Genomic DNA, 16,994 nt, shown 5'->3' on the forward strand with positions numbered 1-16,994 from the left:
TGCTCAGGGAGCGGGGCCAGGGTCGGGGAGACCGCGCCGGGGGGGTGCGCCGCCGCTGGGCCCTATTCTCCGGGCACCGCCGGTGGGGGTCATTGCCGCCCCTCCGTGCGGGCCCGGTTCCTCCCGCGGTCCCCCCCCAGCCAGGACGGCCGCCCTCGGTCCGCCCGCAGCCCTCGAGCGCGGAGCCGTCGACGGTCCTGTGGCCTGCGCCGAGCGGCCGTGCCCGGAGCTCTGAGGGCCGTGCTCTCCCGTGGGCCCCGCGGCAGCCGTTCCGTCTGCACCGCTCTCCGCCCGCGCCGGGCTCTGCCCCGAGCCCCCCCCACCCCCGCTCGGCTCCCGCTTGCTCGTCCGCCCCCTCGGGGCGCTGCGGGGCCGCGGGGTGCAGCGCGTGCAGTGCTGGAGCGCAGCCGAGCCGCGCGATAAACGGTGCTTCCATTCCGGGCATCTTTGCTCTTGTTTACAACCCTCCTTGTTTTAAAATCTTTAGGAAGTACTGCTTTCCTCTCCAGTTTGGTGATAAGTCGTTATTAGCAGTTACGTTCTCTCAGGCGTTCTGATGCTGTAAAGCTTCACGCTTAACGATCCCATCAGTCTCATTACAGGAACCGTACAATAACGCCATGAGAAGAGAGCGGACCCGCGCTGCGCTGCGGGGCGGCAGGAAGCCAGCACACTGCCCGCTGCGGCACCGGGTGGGGGGAGAGCGCAGCGCACAGCGCGGCCCGCGCTCCCGGCTGCTGGTGGAGCTGTATATTTAGAGCGTGACTTCAGCTCCCCAACGCACTGAACTTCTGTGTCAGTAGGACGTGGAAGGCTTTCCTTTAACGCACCAGGTCCAAGCAGTGTTTAATTATTAACTCTGGGTGTGTGGGCATTTTATCTGCAGCAATTCAGAGTTTATGTGGTGCAGGTTTTGATAAGAGCGTGGCTTTCACCTTTTGTATGTAGTTGTGCAATGAACCTTAATACAAATAGTGCTTGTGACAATGGAAACTGCTTGGGCAGAGGCCCTGCCCAGGCCGTGCGTTTGGGGCCGAGGCGGCACGGTGGAGGTTTCTCGGGGGGGTTTTTGCAGTCCCTGCAGCAGCTGTAGGTGGCTCAATGCGACCTTTCCAGTGTCAGCGTTTCAAAGTGCCAGCCACGTGTTTTGGTTGTGCTCTCCCTTTCATCAGAACAACCCGAGACAGCGGGGTTTGTTCCCCTGACGGCACCGAGGGGACGATGCCTGATGCGGCCTTTGGCTTCGGTGGGGCTTGGGGTTTTTGCTGTGTTTCATTGTGGCATGTCACTGCCTCCAGAAACAGCCGCGGAGCGAAGCAGAGCGAAGCAAAGATTTTTATCTCTTTTTTTTTTTCCCTAGGATGGAAGCAAGAATGCAGAGAACTTGTTGCGTTCTTAGTTCTTAGGGCAAAGGTTTCCCTGCTGTTTGGTCCATTTTGCCCTGGAGGGAGGGGAGAGCAAGCGATTGGAGAAAGCGTCCTCTTCCTCCTCCTCTTGCATGGTTCACTTCATTAAATTATCAGCCACCAAGCTGACAGCGCTTGGGTACAGCCTTGCCGTGCTGGGGTGCAGGGCAGAGGGATGGGAACCATTCCTGGGAATCTCCTCCTGTCTGTGTGTGCAGGCAGCAGGGTGGCACGGTGAGCGCCTGGACTGCTGTGCTGCTGCTGCTGCTGCCGCGGGCACGGGCGGGCAGCGGATCCTGGCGGTAAGCGCTGCTGGCTGGGACGCGCGTGTGCTGCGAGTGCTCCAGGGGCGTGCGGGAGTGGGCAGTGCCGGCCTCTGTGCACTGCGTGAGCTGGGAGCAGGGCAGAGATGTCCCGATGTGGTAGGTGACAGTTGGGCTGCGTCACCTCGTGTTACCCCGTGTCACCTTGCGCTGCCCAGGGCTCCCCGTGGCCGCAGAGCACTGCACGCCTCCTCCTGTCCTGTCCTTCTGAGGGTGCCCTTCTGCACGGAGGCACACCTGCCTTCTGTCCCTATTTCCAAGGGGACTGCAGAGGCAGCTGGATCGCTGTCTGTTTGTTCCTTTTGCCTGTAGGTTGCATGATGTCAGTCTCCCTCCTTTGTTCTTGGATTGGTGCCTACAGGCTGGTGGCGTTCGGGTACATCTCCTCTGCTTCGTGGAGAACGGGCGGGGAGGAGCGGGCCCCCACACTGCGTGTGGCTGTGTGCTCTGCTGTGGTGTCCTGGCTGCAAGGGCAGATGGGCTCAGAAGATGCAGCAGCTGTCAGTCTGGGGAAGGCTGGAAATCTTGTGAGAGTGTGAGGAGCAGTGGGAGAATGTGTCTTGTGCCCATGTGTAGGAAATAAGAGCACGAGGTGTTTGCTAAGTCATCTTCTCAAGGCTGCACTTCCTGTGCTGGGACAGAGGGAGGAGGGCTTTTCTCTACTTCCCAGCTGAGGAAGCCAAGGTAAAGGGCAACCACTCAGCATTTCTGAGTGCGCAGCTATGGGCAGAGGTGAACTGCTGTGTCCTTGCTCGGGGTAGGTCACACGTATGTGCATTCAGCTCAGCCGCTCGCATGGCAGTTGGTGCTGCTCCAGGACACGCTTCTTTCCTGGTGGTTTTGACGCACAGATTGTGTCCTGCTGACCAGACCCGGTGCTCACAGGTAAAGCACAGCCAACCCACCAGCTCAGGAGCCCCAGGCAGGGAACTGAGCTGCAATCCTGCACACTGACCTGCTGCTGCTGCTTCCTCTGTGTCCTCTTTCCCCACCTCAAACCGCTCTCTCTTACTATCTCTCTGTTATTGCAGGTCTTCTTGAATTAAAAGGATGAAAATTGGCTATTGGAAGGTCACCATCGCTCTCCTGAGCTTCATCCCAACTTCTGCATCCCAGCCGATGTCTCTGGGTGCAAAAGGCTGCGAGCGTGTCCGCTGCCCCATTCCGTGATTCAGACGGCGCTTGGAGCATGCATCACTGTAAGGGCTAAACTAGTTCCACTGAGCAGTGCCAACGCCCCTTTTCTGGCTGATGCCAGAGGGCTCGCTGCACAGCAAAGCTCCCTGTCCAAATGGTTCTGGATCCCGGACCCCCTCCCACCTGGAGGTCTCTCCTGCACTCTGCTGCCTGGAGGCCTTGCCCCTCCCGGCTCTCTCTGTGTGCCCCGCGCAGCGCAGCCCTGGGCTCGCTCCCTCGCAGTCCCTGCTCCCTCCCCTGCTCCCAGCAGTGCCAGCCCTGGCCCAGCCCTTCTTCACCACTTTTTGTGCACTGTGGTTCCAGAGCGGGATGGTCGGCCACCGACGCTGCCATGTCGTCCCTGACGACCTCCAGTGAGGGAGAGAACCCCGCTCCCCGGTTTGTGGTCGGTTCCCGGGATGATGAGACAGACTTCCTGGGATCAAACATGAAGATGGATGAAACGGATTTCTTCGAAGATGATGAAGAGGAGGAGTCGGTAAGGAGCTTCCAGCATCCAGGGCTGTGTCTGCACAGCTGAGGCTGCAGCAGTGAGGGCTGCAGGGACGTGGCAATGGGGAGTGTGGCAGAGCCACACGGAGGGGCAGTGCTGTTTCTGATACACCGTCATGCTGCCGGACTTTGTGCCTCTTGCTGCAGTAAATCCTGGCCTGCTGGCTTGCAGGTCTCTTCCAGTTACAGCAGCAGATTTCTTTATCCTAGCAGCTTAACCCCAGCATTCCTTCCATACCATAAAGGTATGGTATGGAAGCATTCCATACCTTTCTACTTCACCAGGGAATTCTGTGAGGAAAACTGTGGGAACTATGAATAGGGCAAGGAGATTTCTGCAGAGGAAGACTTTGCTCTTTTCTGTAGCCTCCAGGAACAGGCTGCAGAAAAGGAGAACCTTTTCCAGCTTCTGACTGCTTTTGGCTACTGTTCAGCCCACCCTTTCAGTCCCCTCAATGGCCTCTGTAAGGAGCTTCCGTTGAGAGGTGCTTCCTTCATCCTTCCTTTCGGTGGGCTGAATGAATCGACTGAAGCTTGTTCCCAGGATGGGATGAAGGGACCCTGCAGAACGTTAATCAGCCATTATCCTGTCTCTGTGCAGCCTCTGGGGGTTCACATGGGTGTATCCTGCAGCACAGCTAGAAAATGTTGGCAGCAGCATATGCTGACCTCCTCAGAGATGGGGAAGTAGATTTTCCAAAGACAGTGCAGAGGAACTGGTGACTAACTGAGACTTGTCACTGCATGACCTTTGGGCAAGGGCAGTGCTGTGAGGCAGAGGAACTCCAACCTCTCATTCCCAAGATTCATCTGGGACTTGTTTCCGGTTGGTGATAGTTTTTTGTGGTGGTGGGAGCAGGGGGGGGAGGGGTTTGGTTTGGAATGAGCTGAGCAGATTACTCTAGAGTGGGGTGGAAAGGCCCTCACTTAATTCCTGAGAAAATCACCTGTCCATCCCAGAGAAGCAGTCTACTGCCTCTGCACATTGAGGAGACATTTCCTCCTCCATGGTTTAGAGGAGCTACTCTTCCCCCATGTGGACGCTGGAGGGTTCTGCACAGTCCTCTGCTGCACCCATCTGGGAAGCATCCGGCCTGGGGTTAAAAGCAGTCGGTGATGGAAGGTTCACTGCAGACCTCAGCCTGTTCCTCTGTTAGTTACCAAAGCTTTTGGAGTACAGGCATTCTCTCGTTTCAGCTTACATTTGTCCCACTGGATCTTGCTGTACCTTTGTCAGGTATAAGAAAAAGCCCTTGATGTTGCTTCTCTTCTACTTATAACTTCTTGCTGCTGTGATCTCCCTTTCGTTTTCTCTCAGATAAGACAAACAGGCTGAGCTCCTGCATTCTTTTGCTATAAGGCATATACAGCTCTTCTCTAAGTCCTCTTAAGTCTGCCAGGTGTCTGGGTGAGTTCTGGGACAGAGAACATGATGTGGGCTTCCAGCCCCGCTGCATGTTCGGGTGCCAGATATTTATTTCCGACCTTAGTGGTAGTACCCAGAGGAGGCGTGCACTGCCTGGCAAAGAAGCAGTTGTGTTTGGCTGCTCCTTCGTGACATCCACCAGAGCAATCTGTTGGGAGATGGAAGTGTGCATGATCTGAGTCTAGCAAGAGCTGTGAGTGCATAGGGTTGGAAGAAAATCCCATGTTTGTTCTGTACTGCTGCACTTCCACTCTCTTACATTTTTAATTCAGTAAAGTAGCTGACCTGTACTAACCTGCTCTGTGTCTTCTCTCAGCCGCCTGAACGGCAGATTGTCGTTGGAATCTGTGCCATGACCAAAAAGTCCAAGTCAAAGCCCATGACACAAATTCTGGAGCGTCTGTGCAAGTTTGAGTATATCACAGTGGTGATTATGGGAGAGGACGTTATTCTGAATGAACCAGTGGAGAACTGGCCTTCTTGTGACTGCCTCATCTCCTTCCACTCCAAAGGTAAAAGTCTGCAGTAAGCCTTAGCCTACCTAAGATCTGGACAAGGGAGCTTCCATTCATTCTTTCCTTCCTTTTGCTGTATTTCAGGATTCCCTCTGGATAAAGCAGTTGCTTATGCCAAGCTGTGCAAGCCATTTTTGATTAATGACCTTGATATGCAATATTATATCCAGGACAGGTAGGTGTCTGTGATCCAGCAGAGCCCCTTCCCTCTTACTTGGTCTGATTTCTCTTCTCAGCTTATTGTGCAGTCTGCTTCTTCGCGGCCACCAGCAAATGAGATGGAAATTACTTTAGCAAAGGATTTAGGGGTTGTTTCCCTGTGACATGAAAGGGAGTAGATCGGGTGTAAGCTCTCTGACATTTGGCATGTTTTGTCTTCTGATTCAAACGTACTGTATGGAATGGCCAGATGAAGTCGGAAGTGGAAGTGGTCTCACAGAATGAGGCTGTCATGACTAAGACACAAAGATCACTCTCTTAGTGGGTGAGCCAAGTAGTGAGATGGGATTCTGGGGCAGAAACTGGGAGCTGAAAGGCCAGCTCAGACCCTAAGGAAGATATGTTGGTGAAGCTCTTCAAGATGCTTTGCAGCCAGCTGGCGGTACGGCCTACTTGCAGACATGTACTTCAGCGCATACAGCCAGGCTGCATTGGCTGCACGTGGGCAGGGCTAATGCTGGACACTCCCACCACGTCTCTAGGTTGTGAGCAGTGCTCCTACAGGTGCTGACAGGCACCCTGCAGTGCAACCCTTGTTAAAGAGCTGCAGTTTTCCCATTCCTAACTCTTCTGTAGTTTCTAACTGTTCCTGTCCTTCCCAGGCGTGAAGTGTATCGGATCCTTCAAGAAGAGGGGATAGACTTGCCCCGCTATGCTGTGCTTAATCGAGACCCTGATAGACCAGAAGGTAAGTATCCAGGCTCTGCTGAAAGCAGCTTTTACAGACCGTACATTTTAAGATATCCTGCAGAGACAGGCACTGATATCAGCTCAAGCAGGCCTGATTTACAAGTCTGGTGGCTTTTGAGAACGAAGGTACAAGCAGCAGAAACAGCTGGCCAGCCAGGACCGAGGGCTCCAGCTCTTCACTGGGGCTGCTACCCCTTGTCCTGCCATGCCACTGCTCTGCTTTATCTTCAGAGTGCAACTTGGTGGAAGGAGAGGACCACGTGGAAGTAAATGGAGCTGTTTTCCCAAAGCCATTCGTAGAGAAGCCTGTCAGCGCTGAAGACCATAACGTGTACATTTACTACCCAACCTCAGCAGGTGGGGGCAGCCAGCGACTCTTTCGGAAGGTGAGGGGATCCCCCCTTTCAGTGTTCAGACCATTAAATCTGTGGGACTGAGAGAAGCATGTGGCTTCAGGAGGGAGTGTTGGGGCGGGTGAGAGGAAAGCTTTATATTGGGGAAATGTGTACTCTCAGGACTTGTAGTTGAACCCCATCTAGCTGGGAATTGCAGGACATGTTCTAGTGGTGGTGCTGACTTCACCTTCACCACCTTCTGTCTGCCTTGTGTCCTGTGTGGCATTCATGGAGAACTGTGGCCCTTGCTGAACTGCATACTGCTTTTTTCCAAATCACTTTCTCAGTTTATTGGGATGATTTTTTTTTTAATCTATTCCTGTTTGCTGTCATGCCCTTTTCAGCTTGGTGTAGCTTGCTTTATTTCTAGATTCCACAGGGAATCTGCCTTACTCACTTACACCACTTTGCCAGAACACAGTTAATAGCTATGTTGCATCTTTTTTCCAATCAGTTACACATCTACCATTAGCAATCTTGAAATGATTGTTTCCTTAGCTAGTATGCACAGGTACCATTTGAGATTGTATACAAAGCCTCACTAGAAATGAAAACAGCGTAATCTTCTGGCCATAAGATCTGTCATACTGTCCTAGAAAGATGTTAAATTGGTCTGACAGTGAACTAGCATCGTCTATTATCACTTTCCTACTAGGCAGGCTCCTTACTTTCTAGGTTTTCATCTGCAGTTTTTTGCACCATATCCCGCAGCAATTGGTGTCAACCCAATGGTTTGTAATAACCCTTCTCCTCTTTAAAGCCTGGACATACCTCCTGCCTGTCTTTTGGAGTCTTTTTTGTCCCCCATAAATGAGCGCACTGTCATATCTGAGTGTTCTGAGAGGTGTTCATTCAGTTTTCTGCATTTGGGATGAAACTTTCACTTTTTGTTCTTCCACTGAAGAAAAGCAGCCCCGTTGTCTTTCCTGAGGTGCTTGTTCTCTGCTTTCAGATTGGCAGCCGGAGCAGCGTGTACTCCCCAGAGAGCAGTGTGAGGAAGACGGGCTCTTACATTTATGAGGAGTTCATGCCTACAGATGGCACTGATGTAAAGGTAAGGCAAAGCCTGGAGTGGCTCCTGCCCCCGGGCCTGGGATAGCTGAGGGTTGAGTCCTACTGAGTTGGCTCTGAAGTATTAGTGTAAGCTGTGAGGTGCTGCTATGCAGCTTAGATCCCAGAGTGGGGAATGGGCGTTGAGAGCATCTACTCTGTGCCATGTGTCCTCAGTAGAAATGTCTCCCAGAAGGTGCAGTTAGTCTAGATGGGTACGTTGGGTGTAACCATCTTCCTTCCCAGGTGTACACTGTTGGGCCGGACTATGCCCATGCAGAGGCTCGCAAATCCCCCGCATTGGATGGGAAAGTGGAACGGGACAGCGAAGGGAAGGAGATCCGTTATCCTGTCATGCTGACTGCCATGGAGAAACTGGTTGCTCGGAAAGTCTGCGTCGCCTTTAAGGTCCGTGTGTCTGGGTCTGTGAAGTGGCTCTGTGCGTCAGCCTCACCTGGCTGTGCATCTCTAACCTGCTTGCTGAACTTCTTCACAAGGTGCTCATGAATCCTGTGTCCTGTGTTTCCTTGTGCAGCAAACTGTATGTGGGTTTGACCTCCTGCGGGCAAACGGCCACTCTTTTGTTTGTGACGTGAATGGCTTCAGTTTTGTGAAGAACTCTATGAAGTATTATGATGACTGCGCCAAAATCCTTGGGTATGTAAAATTCAAGTTGTGCTGTGGGTAACGGAACCCACAGCACAGTATAGTGAGGGCAGAATCCAGTGGTGGGTCAGCCAGGGACATTTGTTCAGAAAAGCTGGCTCTGGGAGGAGCGGGTTCATTACACCTAGCGCCTGCATTGCCATTGGCTGTCTATGTTTATACTCAGATGTACCTTGCAGGATACATCTAAGGTTGGCTGCTAAGCTCAGCCGCAGTATTAGTGACATGAGGGGAAATTCGTGTTCCTTTGGGCAGTGCCCTAACTACCCCACAGTGCGCTAGATGTCTCTGCGTGAAGGAGAGGAGAAGCTCTGTCTGTGGTTCTCAAACCTGTCAGCAGAACCTCCAAGCAAGAGGTGGAGAACCAAGGGAAGGGAATTTCTTGTGACTTTTATGTCTTGATTTCTTCCAGAAACATAATAATGCGGGAATTGGCTCCTCAGTTTCATATTCCCTGGTCCATCCCAACAGAGGCAGAAGATATTCCCATAGTCCCCACAACTTCTGGCACCATGTGAGTACCTTCTCAAATGCCCAAGGCAAAAACTGTCCAAGGGACAGATGTCACCCAGCAGCACTGTGTTCTCCAGCTGCTGTGTTGAGACTGAAAGAACAATGGGAAACAACTCTCTGGTGACAGTTCTGGTGTGTATGGTCACATTTGTATGGTGTATCTTCTGTTTTCCCAGGATGGAGCTCCGCTGTGTTATTGCAGTCATCCGGCATGGAGATCGTACCCCGAAGCAGAAGATGAAGATGGAAGTTAAGCATCCCCGGTAAGAGCCAAGGCAAGAAGGTGCTGCATTGCTGGAAAGTGAGGAGGGGCCATGTGCTGAATCAAGAAGCGGAGCAGAAGGGCTGAGTGCTTGGAGGGCAGTGCTTTTTCCTGGCTCCATTCTAACAGATGCGTTCAGCTCATTGAGGGCATCCCCTCAGAATCTGGTCACCTGTGTGAACACTGGAAGAAAGGGCCAAGTTCTGCTAGGTCCTGCAAAGCAAAGTGCCCCACTAAATGGGAAGTTAGCAGCTACCTCCTTTTCTTACCTGAGCCTGGAACACTTGTTTTTGTCATAATTTCTGAGGCATGGCGAGGAGCCAGTGGGACTGCTGATTCACCTGGAAAAATAAAGTGTGAATGCATACGTAGGGTTGAAAGTTGTAGCACTGAAACAGCAGCTGCTGGATCAGGGTTCTTTGTTGTCTGTTCAGGTTCTTTGAATTATTTGAGAAATATGATGGCTACAAGACAGGGAAGTTGAAACTGAAGAAGCCAGAGCAGCTACAGGTGAGGGGAGTCCTCTCTGAGGTGACTGTGTGGGAGATAAAGGTAATTTGTTTTCCAGCGAGGCACTTTTCTGGGAGGACATCGAAGCTCAGAAGGCCAACAGTCTTCTGCAGAAATACGTGTTTTCTCATTCCTCACCCACAACGCACTCAGCAGGGTGATAGTGTGAGAGCATGGTGGGAACTGCTCCTGGCTGATGGGAAGACTGCCGAGCAGGGAGGACCTGGTGCAGCTTGGCCATCTGCTGTGGCTGCCTCCAGTGAGAGATGGCTGCGGGCTGGGAGCGGGGCAGTGTGAGCCGCCTGCTTGGTGCTGGGTGGGGCTGGAGCGCAGGATGAGGATGGAGCAAACTGCAGCGTGAAGGTTCGCTGTGCCTCTTAGGAAAGGGCATGTCTCTAAGGAGTGTGGATGTGGATGTGATGCTGGGTGAGGCTGTCTGGGGAGGCCTTGCAAGATATGATGGTGAGTCTGGGGCAGAGCTGCTGGGTGTTTGAGGCAGTGTCTGCTCCCCAACAGGAAGTGCTGGACATCGCGCGGCAGCTTGTGGTGGAACTGGGAACCCACAGTGACTGTGAGATCGAGGAGCGGAAATCCAAACTGGAGCAGCTGAAGAGCGTCCTGGAGATGTAAGGATTCATATCTCGGGGCACTGTGAGTTCACCTTGGAGCCGTGGTTCAGCATGGGACGTAGAAGCTAATTGGGCTGCTGCTGTTTGGGCAGCAGTTCTCCAGAGCTTGGAGTATCCTTCATCTGCTGTTACAGCTGCACATAAGAGGTGCCATCCTGTTAGCATTTCCCCTTGGCATCAGAACTGCCGTGTGCTGATTCTTGCTCCCAGTGTGTCTGGTGAGTGGCTGAACAACTTGAGAGAAAGGTGATCTTCTTTTGCTGCGGGAAAGGAACCCGCATTAATATGAAGTGTTTTGATAAATTTGGAACAAATGTGATTTTAAAAAAGGTTGTTCTGGTGTCCAGAGTTAAACGAGAGGCAGCTTGGCAAACATTAGGAGAAGTTGTGTCCTCTTAGCTTTCATGCAGATGACATGAAAGGCAGTGCGGCGGGGCTGCGTCTCGGCAGCAGGAGGTTTCCTCTGGGAGCTGCAGCTGGCAGTGCTGCGCTCGGGCGCTGCCTGTTGTAGCTGTGTTTGTGGAGCACAGAGGGTGAATTTTGACCACGATTCCTTCCCCTGCCTTTCCCCCCATTAGAGAGGTGCTTACATTCACAGTGGCTGCTCGATTCTTTGTCTGTGATCCCAATCATTCACTTGCTAAAGGTGTAAGATAGATAGAAATTAGCAAAGCTTGATTAAAGTCGCTGTGGGGTATGAGAGGGCAGAATGCTGTCAACTGAAGAGCGGGATGTCTAGGGATCTCTGGGCACAGGGAGAGTGGAGCTGATTTATTTTCACTTTTTCCCCTTCTCACTGTGACAGGTACGGACATTTCTCTGGCATTAACCGTAAGGTGCAGCTGACGTATCTGCCTCATGGACATCCAAAAGCTGCAAGTGAAGATGAAGGTAAAGAATCCTGACGTTGCTGCCTTGACCTTAAAGCCTGGTGTTTAAGAGTGTGTGCAGCCGTGTTACCTGTAAAGACGTCTGGAGATGCAAGCATGATTAACAACTTGTGTCCTTATGGCAACATAAGAAGGGCTGGAGTGACACATAACGTAGTGTACCAGTGTGCTTCGGATGGTGCCACAGGGCTTGCTTTTCTATGTTCACATACGTCAGCCTCTATACCTTCAGAAAGTTGTGTATCTTAATTTGGTGCTTTCTGGCTTGGTTCCCGGGGGATTTTGGGTCAAGCTTGTGCTGCTGACACTTTACAGGGCTCTGACGGCAACCTCTTCTTCCTCTCCTCCTCTCCCACTGCAAGCTCAGCTCTGAGGTCTGACATAAGGAGTTTCTCTTTGTCTCGTAGAAGCTCGCAGAGAGCCTTCCCCATCTCTTCTCCTGGTGCTGAAGTGGGGTGGAGAGCTGACACCAGCAGGAAGAGTCCAGGCAGAAGAGCTGGGGCGAGCCTTTCGCTGCATGTACCCTGGTGGCCAAGGTAAGCTTCTTACACGCATGTCAGGTCCTGTGGCTGTACCAGGCTGCTTAGCCCAAGTGATTGCCAGTGTGAGGGGTGCTCCGGTACCTGGGTAGCAGTTGGTACACAGCAGCTTTGTCCAAATAGGCAGCTGACTTCTGTCTGATGTCTGTCCTTGTGTAGCAGGGTGTTTCTCTGAATTATGAGCTCAGGGCTGGGAGCAGTGTCCACATCTTCTCATGCAGTGTGACTGGTGCAAACTCATCTTGGGATTCCATCCAATATCAAATGACTCACCACTGTACTGTTTTTAGAGGGTCAGACTCAGATCTGCAGGTTTTGCTTTATCCTGTTACCAGTCTCTCTCCTTTGGTTGACTCGGCCATCATAAATAAAATTTTTTTTCATGCCATAGGATAATTGTAGCTGTACAAGATATGTTTGGAAGCCAGGTGCCTCACAGCTGAATAGCTCTGGCTGCAGTTCTGATGGCAGCAGCACTGCTTTTGTACAGAGAACAAATAAAAAGAGGCAATTCTTTTGTGCAGCTTTATTCTGCACAGGGATTTTCAAGCTAGCAGACAGCTATGGACTGCTGGAAGAGGGTTGCTGCAGAATTCGGGCAGCATCAGACCTTTACTGGTGAATTCTCACTCTTTCCCTCAAAATGGGCTTTGCCAAGGTAGCCTGAAATAGATTTTTCAGGCTTCATGTAATGGCTAGAACTGACTATTTTGGCGTAGTCTAAATGCTAGCTAGTGATTCTCTACGTACTTCTGTTACTGTAAGGAAGTTTGTTGTCTGAAGTAGTGGTATTCTGCAGTATACTTGGCTGATAGTTTTTCAGGCATCAGAATACTGCTCTGAGCTTGTTTCTGCTCCAGGTGATTATGCTGGTTTCCCTGGGTGTGGCTTGCTCAGACTGCACAGCACATACCGCCACGATCTCAAGATCTACGCCTCCGATGAGGGACGAGTTCAGATGACAGCAGCGGCTTTTGCAAAGGTTCTTCCTTTCTTGTACATCTGCTAATTCCTCTACATTAGCGTTTGGAATCTGCCAGTTTTAAAGGAAAACCTCTGGTGACAAGGAAGGAACTGTCCTGGGAATTTCCCCTGTCTGTTGGAAGGGCAGTGGTACACTATGCTGATAGCAAGTGCATGGGGCAGCACTGGCAATGCACTGCAGCTGCACGTGTGTGTGGCGTTTAGTATCCTGCCCACCGTTAGACTATGACTGGAGATGGAGTTGCTTACAGAGTACTGCTGGTATTTAATGTTGGAGCACATTGCTGAATATTAATTGCCTACAAAATTAGTTTCTGGGATGATTGCCAAGCCAGAGGGGTTATTCTCTGACGGCCTGATTTACGAGAGGAACGAAATGTCTTTGGGGCAGTCTAGGGTGGAGTCTGGGAAGGAGAGGGGTTCATCTGCAGTTAAAGCTTGAGCCAAGGGTGATCCTATGGTCACCTGAGCTGTAACTAGAGCTGTGTCGACTTTTTCCAGCAAACTGTGTTGGCTGCTCAACAATTGCCTGGACAATTCTGGGGCTGCTGCAGGCAGAGCTGCTGTTTTGCCAGAATAGCTCTACTAGCGTGGCAGATTCACCGATGACTATAGGTGTTATTGCTGTAAAAATGCTCTTCAAGGACAGCTGAGGTTTCACTCAAGCTGACTGAAGGCTGGCTATGAAGCTACCAGAAATATTTGCTGCTTGGTTTGCACAGCTGAAATCTTGTCCTGTGTTGTTTTAGGGTCTGCTGGCCCTGGAAGGAGAGCTGACCCCCATCCTGGTGCAGATGGTGAAAAGTGCCAATATGAACGGTCTCCTGGACAGTGACAGTGATTCTCTAAGCAGCTGTCAACACAGAGTGAAGGCACGACTGCATGAAATCATGCAGAAGGATGCTGAGTTCTGTGAAGAGGATTATGAAAAGGTAAAGCATCTTCATGGCCTTAGAGCTTCCTGTGGTTTAAGATAAAAACTCTGCTGGTACGTGAGCAGTAGTTTTGTTAGTTTCAGAACAGCTCTTGTCAAAACTGCAGGATGCAGGCAAAGCTTAGGAAGGGAAAAGGAAGGAAGGATTTGGGGAGTAATAATCCCTACCCTTCTCCAAGTGAAAATGCTCCAAGGTTCTCCACTGTCCTGTTTGAGTCATTATCATGGGACCATATTCTCCCTATAAGAGGTCCCAGTGCATTTGATTGTCATGAGTGTGCTCAAAGAAAATGGTTTTGACAAATCTGTTTTGTAAATATGAGTATAAATATGTGATAGGCTGCCATTTGGCATTTGGGGTTACTTGATTAGGGTGCAAGTTCTCATGGGTTACAATCCCATTTGCTGTGGGTGAGCAGTTCACCTTTGCCAGATTTTAGATCCATACTCTGTGTGTGTGTGAACAGATCTTTTGGCTACAAACTGTTTTGCAGTCTGATAACTGCAAAGCAGATAATATGGGCTGCATCCAGCAAAGCGATCAGTAAAAGCACTGTAGCTGCTTCTCCAACAAGTCCCCAGACATTTTTTTTCCCCAGATTCTGAGATATAATTACAGAGCTGAAACCCATTACCAGTAAGGGATATATTAATCGCCTCAAATAAATACTTAAAACACTGTGTATGTAAAGTATAGAAGCAAAGCAAGACAGGGCTGGGTATTGTCGGTAGAGGGAGGTCTGGTCGAATAGGAGCACTTGTTTGCTGTCTCTGAGTTTGGTCCTGGGGCAGTTTTGAGGTCATATCTAACTAACTTTAGGATGAGGCCAGCTTGTTGCACTCAGCTGGGAGCACAGCTTTTGTACTTGATCATAAAGCAGGGCACCTGAAAAAGGCAGACATGTTGTGTTCCCAGTCTGTAAAGATACTAACTAACCTCTGCTGGTATCTTCTCTCAGCTAGCACCTACAGGTAGTGCTTCTCTGCTCAACTCCATGACCTTTATCCAGAACCCTGTAGAGATCTGTAACCAGGTGTTCACCCTGATTGAGAACCTCACCTCCCAGATACGAAAACGACTGGAAGACCCAAAATCTGCGGGTGAGTGTCACAGCTGGAAAGGGTCTGCAGCAGATCCATTTCTTCTTCTGTCTTCACAGCTGCCAAACATCACCGTGGTTTACATATATGACTATAACAAAGAAATTCTAGAGTGGAATTCCATATGGACGATCGATGTAGAGGGCTCCTATTCTGCTTTCAGCTGCCATTGAAGAGAGCTGTAATGTATCTTGGGTTTAGAGAGAATGTAAACAGCAGCACTGTGGCCTGGAGGGATTTGTCTGACTTCTTCAGGCATTTCCTGGAGACTAGATCAAGGCAATAGGCAAGATTTTTCAGTCATGATTTGGTGACTTCTGAGAGCTTTCCTTATAACAGCACAGAGGTGTGATAAAGGCACTGGTGGGCCATCCACACGCGCTGTGACAAACAAGCCCAAAGGCAAGGAGTTTCTCTTTTCTCACATATTTCAGAAGTAGTTTACTGCTGCAGTTTAAGATGCAGCACAACAGGTCCAGTGGCTTTTCCAGGGCAAGATTCCTGTCGGTGGCATAATAATCAGAGCCCTTCTGTGCTGGGAGAAGTCAGTCATAGCTGCCACTTGAGATCTGCATGGAAGCAGTCAGAATGTGAATATGGTTTTGTGCTTTCCGCTGTTTAGACCTGCAGCTCTACCATAGTGAGACTTTAGAACTGATGCTGCAACGCTGGAGTAAGCTGGAGAGAGATTTTCGCATGAAAAATGGGCGTTACGACATCAGCAAGATCCCTGATATTTATGACTGCATCAAGTACGATGTGCAGCACAACTGTACGCTGAAGCTGGAAGGCACAGCCGAGCTCTTCCGACTCTCCAAAGCCCTGGCAGATGTGATCATACCGCAGGTAGAGCCTGTCCTACCCGTGTGCAGGGGCTGGGCTGTCACTTTCTGACCTGTCCACTGTCTCTGTTTTTTTTCTTGTGTCTCCTACTCATTAACTCTCAAGCGGTGTATCGCGGGTATTTCTCAGGTCTCTTACTGTTTGTGTAAGGCCAAAACCATCTACAACTTAAGATGTAGTGGTGCTTTCTTCCTGGGTGAGGGTTCTCACAGCATCAGGATGATGAGCAGATGAGGCAACAGCTTTTCCATGTTCATCACAATGCATTTAGCACTGCTTTGGGATGAGTGTGTGTGCGCTGTAACAACATCCCATCTTCCACATGCAAAGTTGTACATGGGGAGGTTTTCTGTGTTAAAGTGAAGGCTTTTTCTGGTGGATCTGACCTCCCTGTCAAACTGGGACTTGTTCAGTTTGTAGAGTTGGCTTGCTTCTCACAATGGTTTTGCATATGGAAATGTGAGGGGAAAGGAGGGACAAATGCAGTAGTTCTCTTTATTCTGTCCCACTCCAGGCATCAGTGTTTCGTTTACGAGGGATGGGCCTCTAACAGCAGGGCCCGATTGCCATTATACCCATGTAGGGCAGAAGTGGGCTTCTGAGACTCTCCACACTGTTTCTGATAAGAGGCTGTTCAGCCATTTTCAGCTCAGCTCTTCTAGTTTTATCTTTGCAGACAGCAGTTGTTGCGTAAATCCTTATGGCAGGTTTGGGTGCGTGCTTGTCACAAGAGAAGGTTGGCTGATGGTATTTGTCCCCCTCCACTGTTGGAAGTCTACTGACAGCCGTGTCTAGACAGACAGGGATTCTTGGAGGAGCCTCTGTCCTCTGTTACCCCCCTAAATATGTGGAAAAAATGAAAAAGGGGCTGAGTGGCATTTCCCTTTCTGTCTTTGCTTACCTATAGTGGTGCTTGTGGACAGGACTGTGGAAGTGCAGTCTCCTTTCTTCTGAGGATGTGGCTCAAAGATATCTATTGGGTTTTGTTTCTTTTCCTGCAGGAGTATGGAATTAATAAGGAGGAGAAACTGGAAATTGCTATTGGCTTTTGTCTTCCTCTGATTAAAAAAATCCAATTGGACCTACAGAGAACCCATGAAGATGAGTCCGTCAACAAACTACATCCCCTGTAAGGACTGCAATGTATGCTGCCGCTGCTGGGGAGGGCAGGTTCTGGGGCAGTGCAGGGGGTCCATGCCAGAAGAGTGTAGTGGTTTAGGAGGAGGCACCAAGGGAGACGCATGTTGATGTTCCTAGAACAGGAAGAGAAATCCAAAGGCACATTGAAACTGTTGAGAGTGAGACGAGGTGCCAAAGAACTCGTTGCAGCTGGATGGTGGTGCCTTCATCCCTGTCTCTGCGAGGAGCAAATGCTGGTGTGATGCACCCACCACGTGTCTCCATTAGGGT

The 16,994-nt window shown here is 50.6% G+C and overlaps 1 protein-coding gene across 10 annotated transcripts in view; it reads left to right on the forward strand.

Moving 5' to 3' along the window:
* The window catches only part of PPIP5K1 (diphosphoinositol pentakisphosphate kinase 1), a 44,013-nt gene continuing 27,034 nt past the window's right edge, over positions 16 to 16,994 (forward strand). For 4 of the 10 annotated variants that reach the window (XR_002441771.1, XM_021407127.1, XM_021407132.1 and 1 more), the window contains exons 1-20: positions 16 to 2,928; positions 3,230 to 3,404; positions 5,161 to 5,356; positions 5,444 to 5,534; positions 6,181 to 6,266; positions 6,500 to 6,654; positions 7,616 to 7,717; positions 7,960 to 8,121; positions 8,249 to 8,370; positions 8,792 to 8,893; positions 9,069 to 9,155; positions 9,589 to 9,664; positions 10,181 to 10,290; positions 11,099 to 11,184; positions 11,591 to 11,719; positions 12,583 to 12,704; positions 13,456 to 13,638; positions 14,600 to 14,741; positions 15,364 to 15,587; positions 16,586 to 16,713. Coding sequence is in view for 9 of the 10 variants with exons in the window: in XM_021407127.1 (XP_021262802.1) it covers positions 3,258 to 3,404; positions 5,161 to 5,356; positions 5,444 to 5,534; positions 6,181 to 6,266; positions 6,500 to 6,654; positions 7,616 to 7,717; positions 7,960 to 8,121; positions 8,249 to 8,370; positions 8,792 to 8,893; positions 9,069 to 9,155; positions 9,589 to 9,664; positions 10,181 to 10,290; positions 11,099 to 11,184; positions 11,591 to 11,719; positions 12,583 to 12,704; positions 13,456 to 13,638; positions 14,600 to 14,741; positions 15,364 to 15,587; positions 16,586 to 16,713 (2,450 nt within the window). In the remaining variant the exon portion in view is untranslated. The remainder of the gene's footprint in view (positions 2,929 to 3,229; positions 3,405 to 5,160; positions 5,357 to 5,443; positions 5,535 to 6,180; positions 6,267 to 6,499; positions 6,655 to 7,615; positions 7,718 to 7,959; positions 8,122 to 8,248; positions 8,371 to 8,791; positions 8,894 to 9,068; positions 9,156 to 9,588; positions 9,665 to 10,180; positions 10,291 to 11,098; positions 11,185 to 11,590; positions 11,720 to 12,582; positions 12,705 to 13,455; positions 13,639 to 14,599; positions 14,742 to 15,363; positions 15,588 to 16,585; positions 16,714 to 16,994) is intronic. The other 6 variants (XM_021407128.1, XM_021407129.1, XM_021407130.1 and 3 more) reach the window with 4 other exon arrangements.

This window comes from Numida meleagris, chromosome 9 (genome assembly GCF_002078875.1).
Source record: "Numida meleagris isolate 19003 breed g44 Domestic line chromosome 9, NumMel1.0, whole genome shotgun sequence".
In the NCBI taxonomy this organism is placed as follows: Eukaryota; Metazoa; Chordata; class Aves; order Galliformes; family Numididae; genus Numida; species Numida meleagris.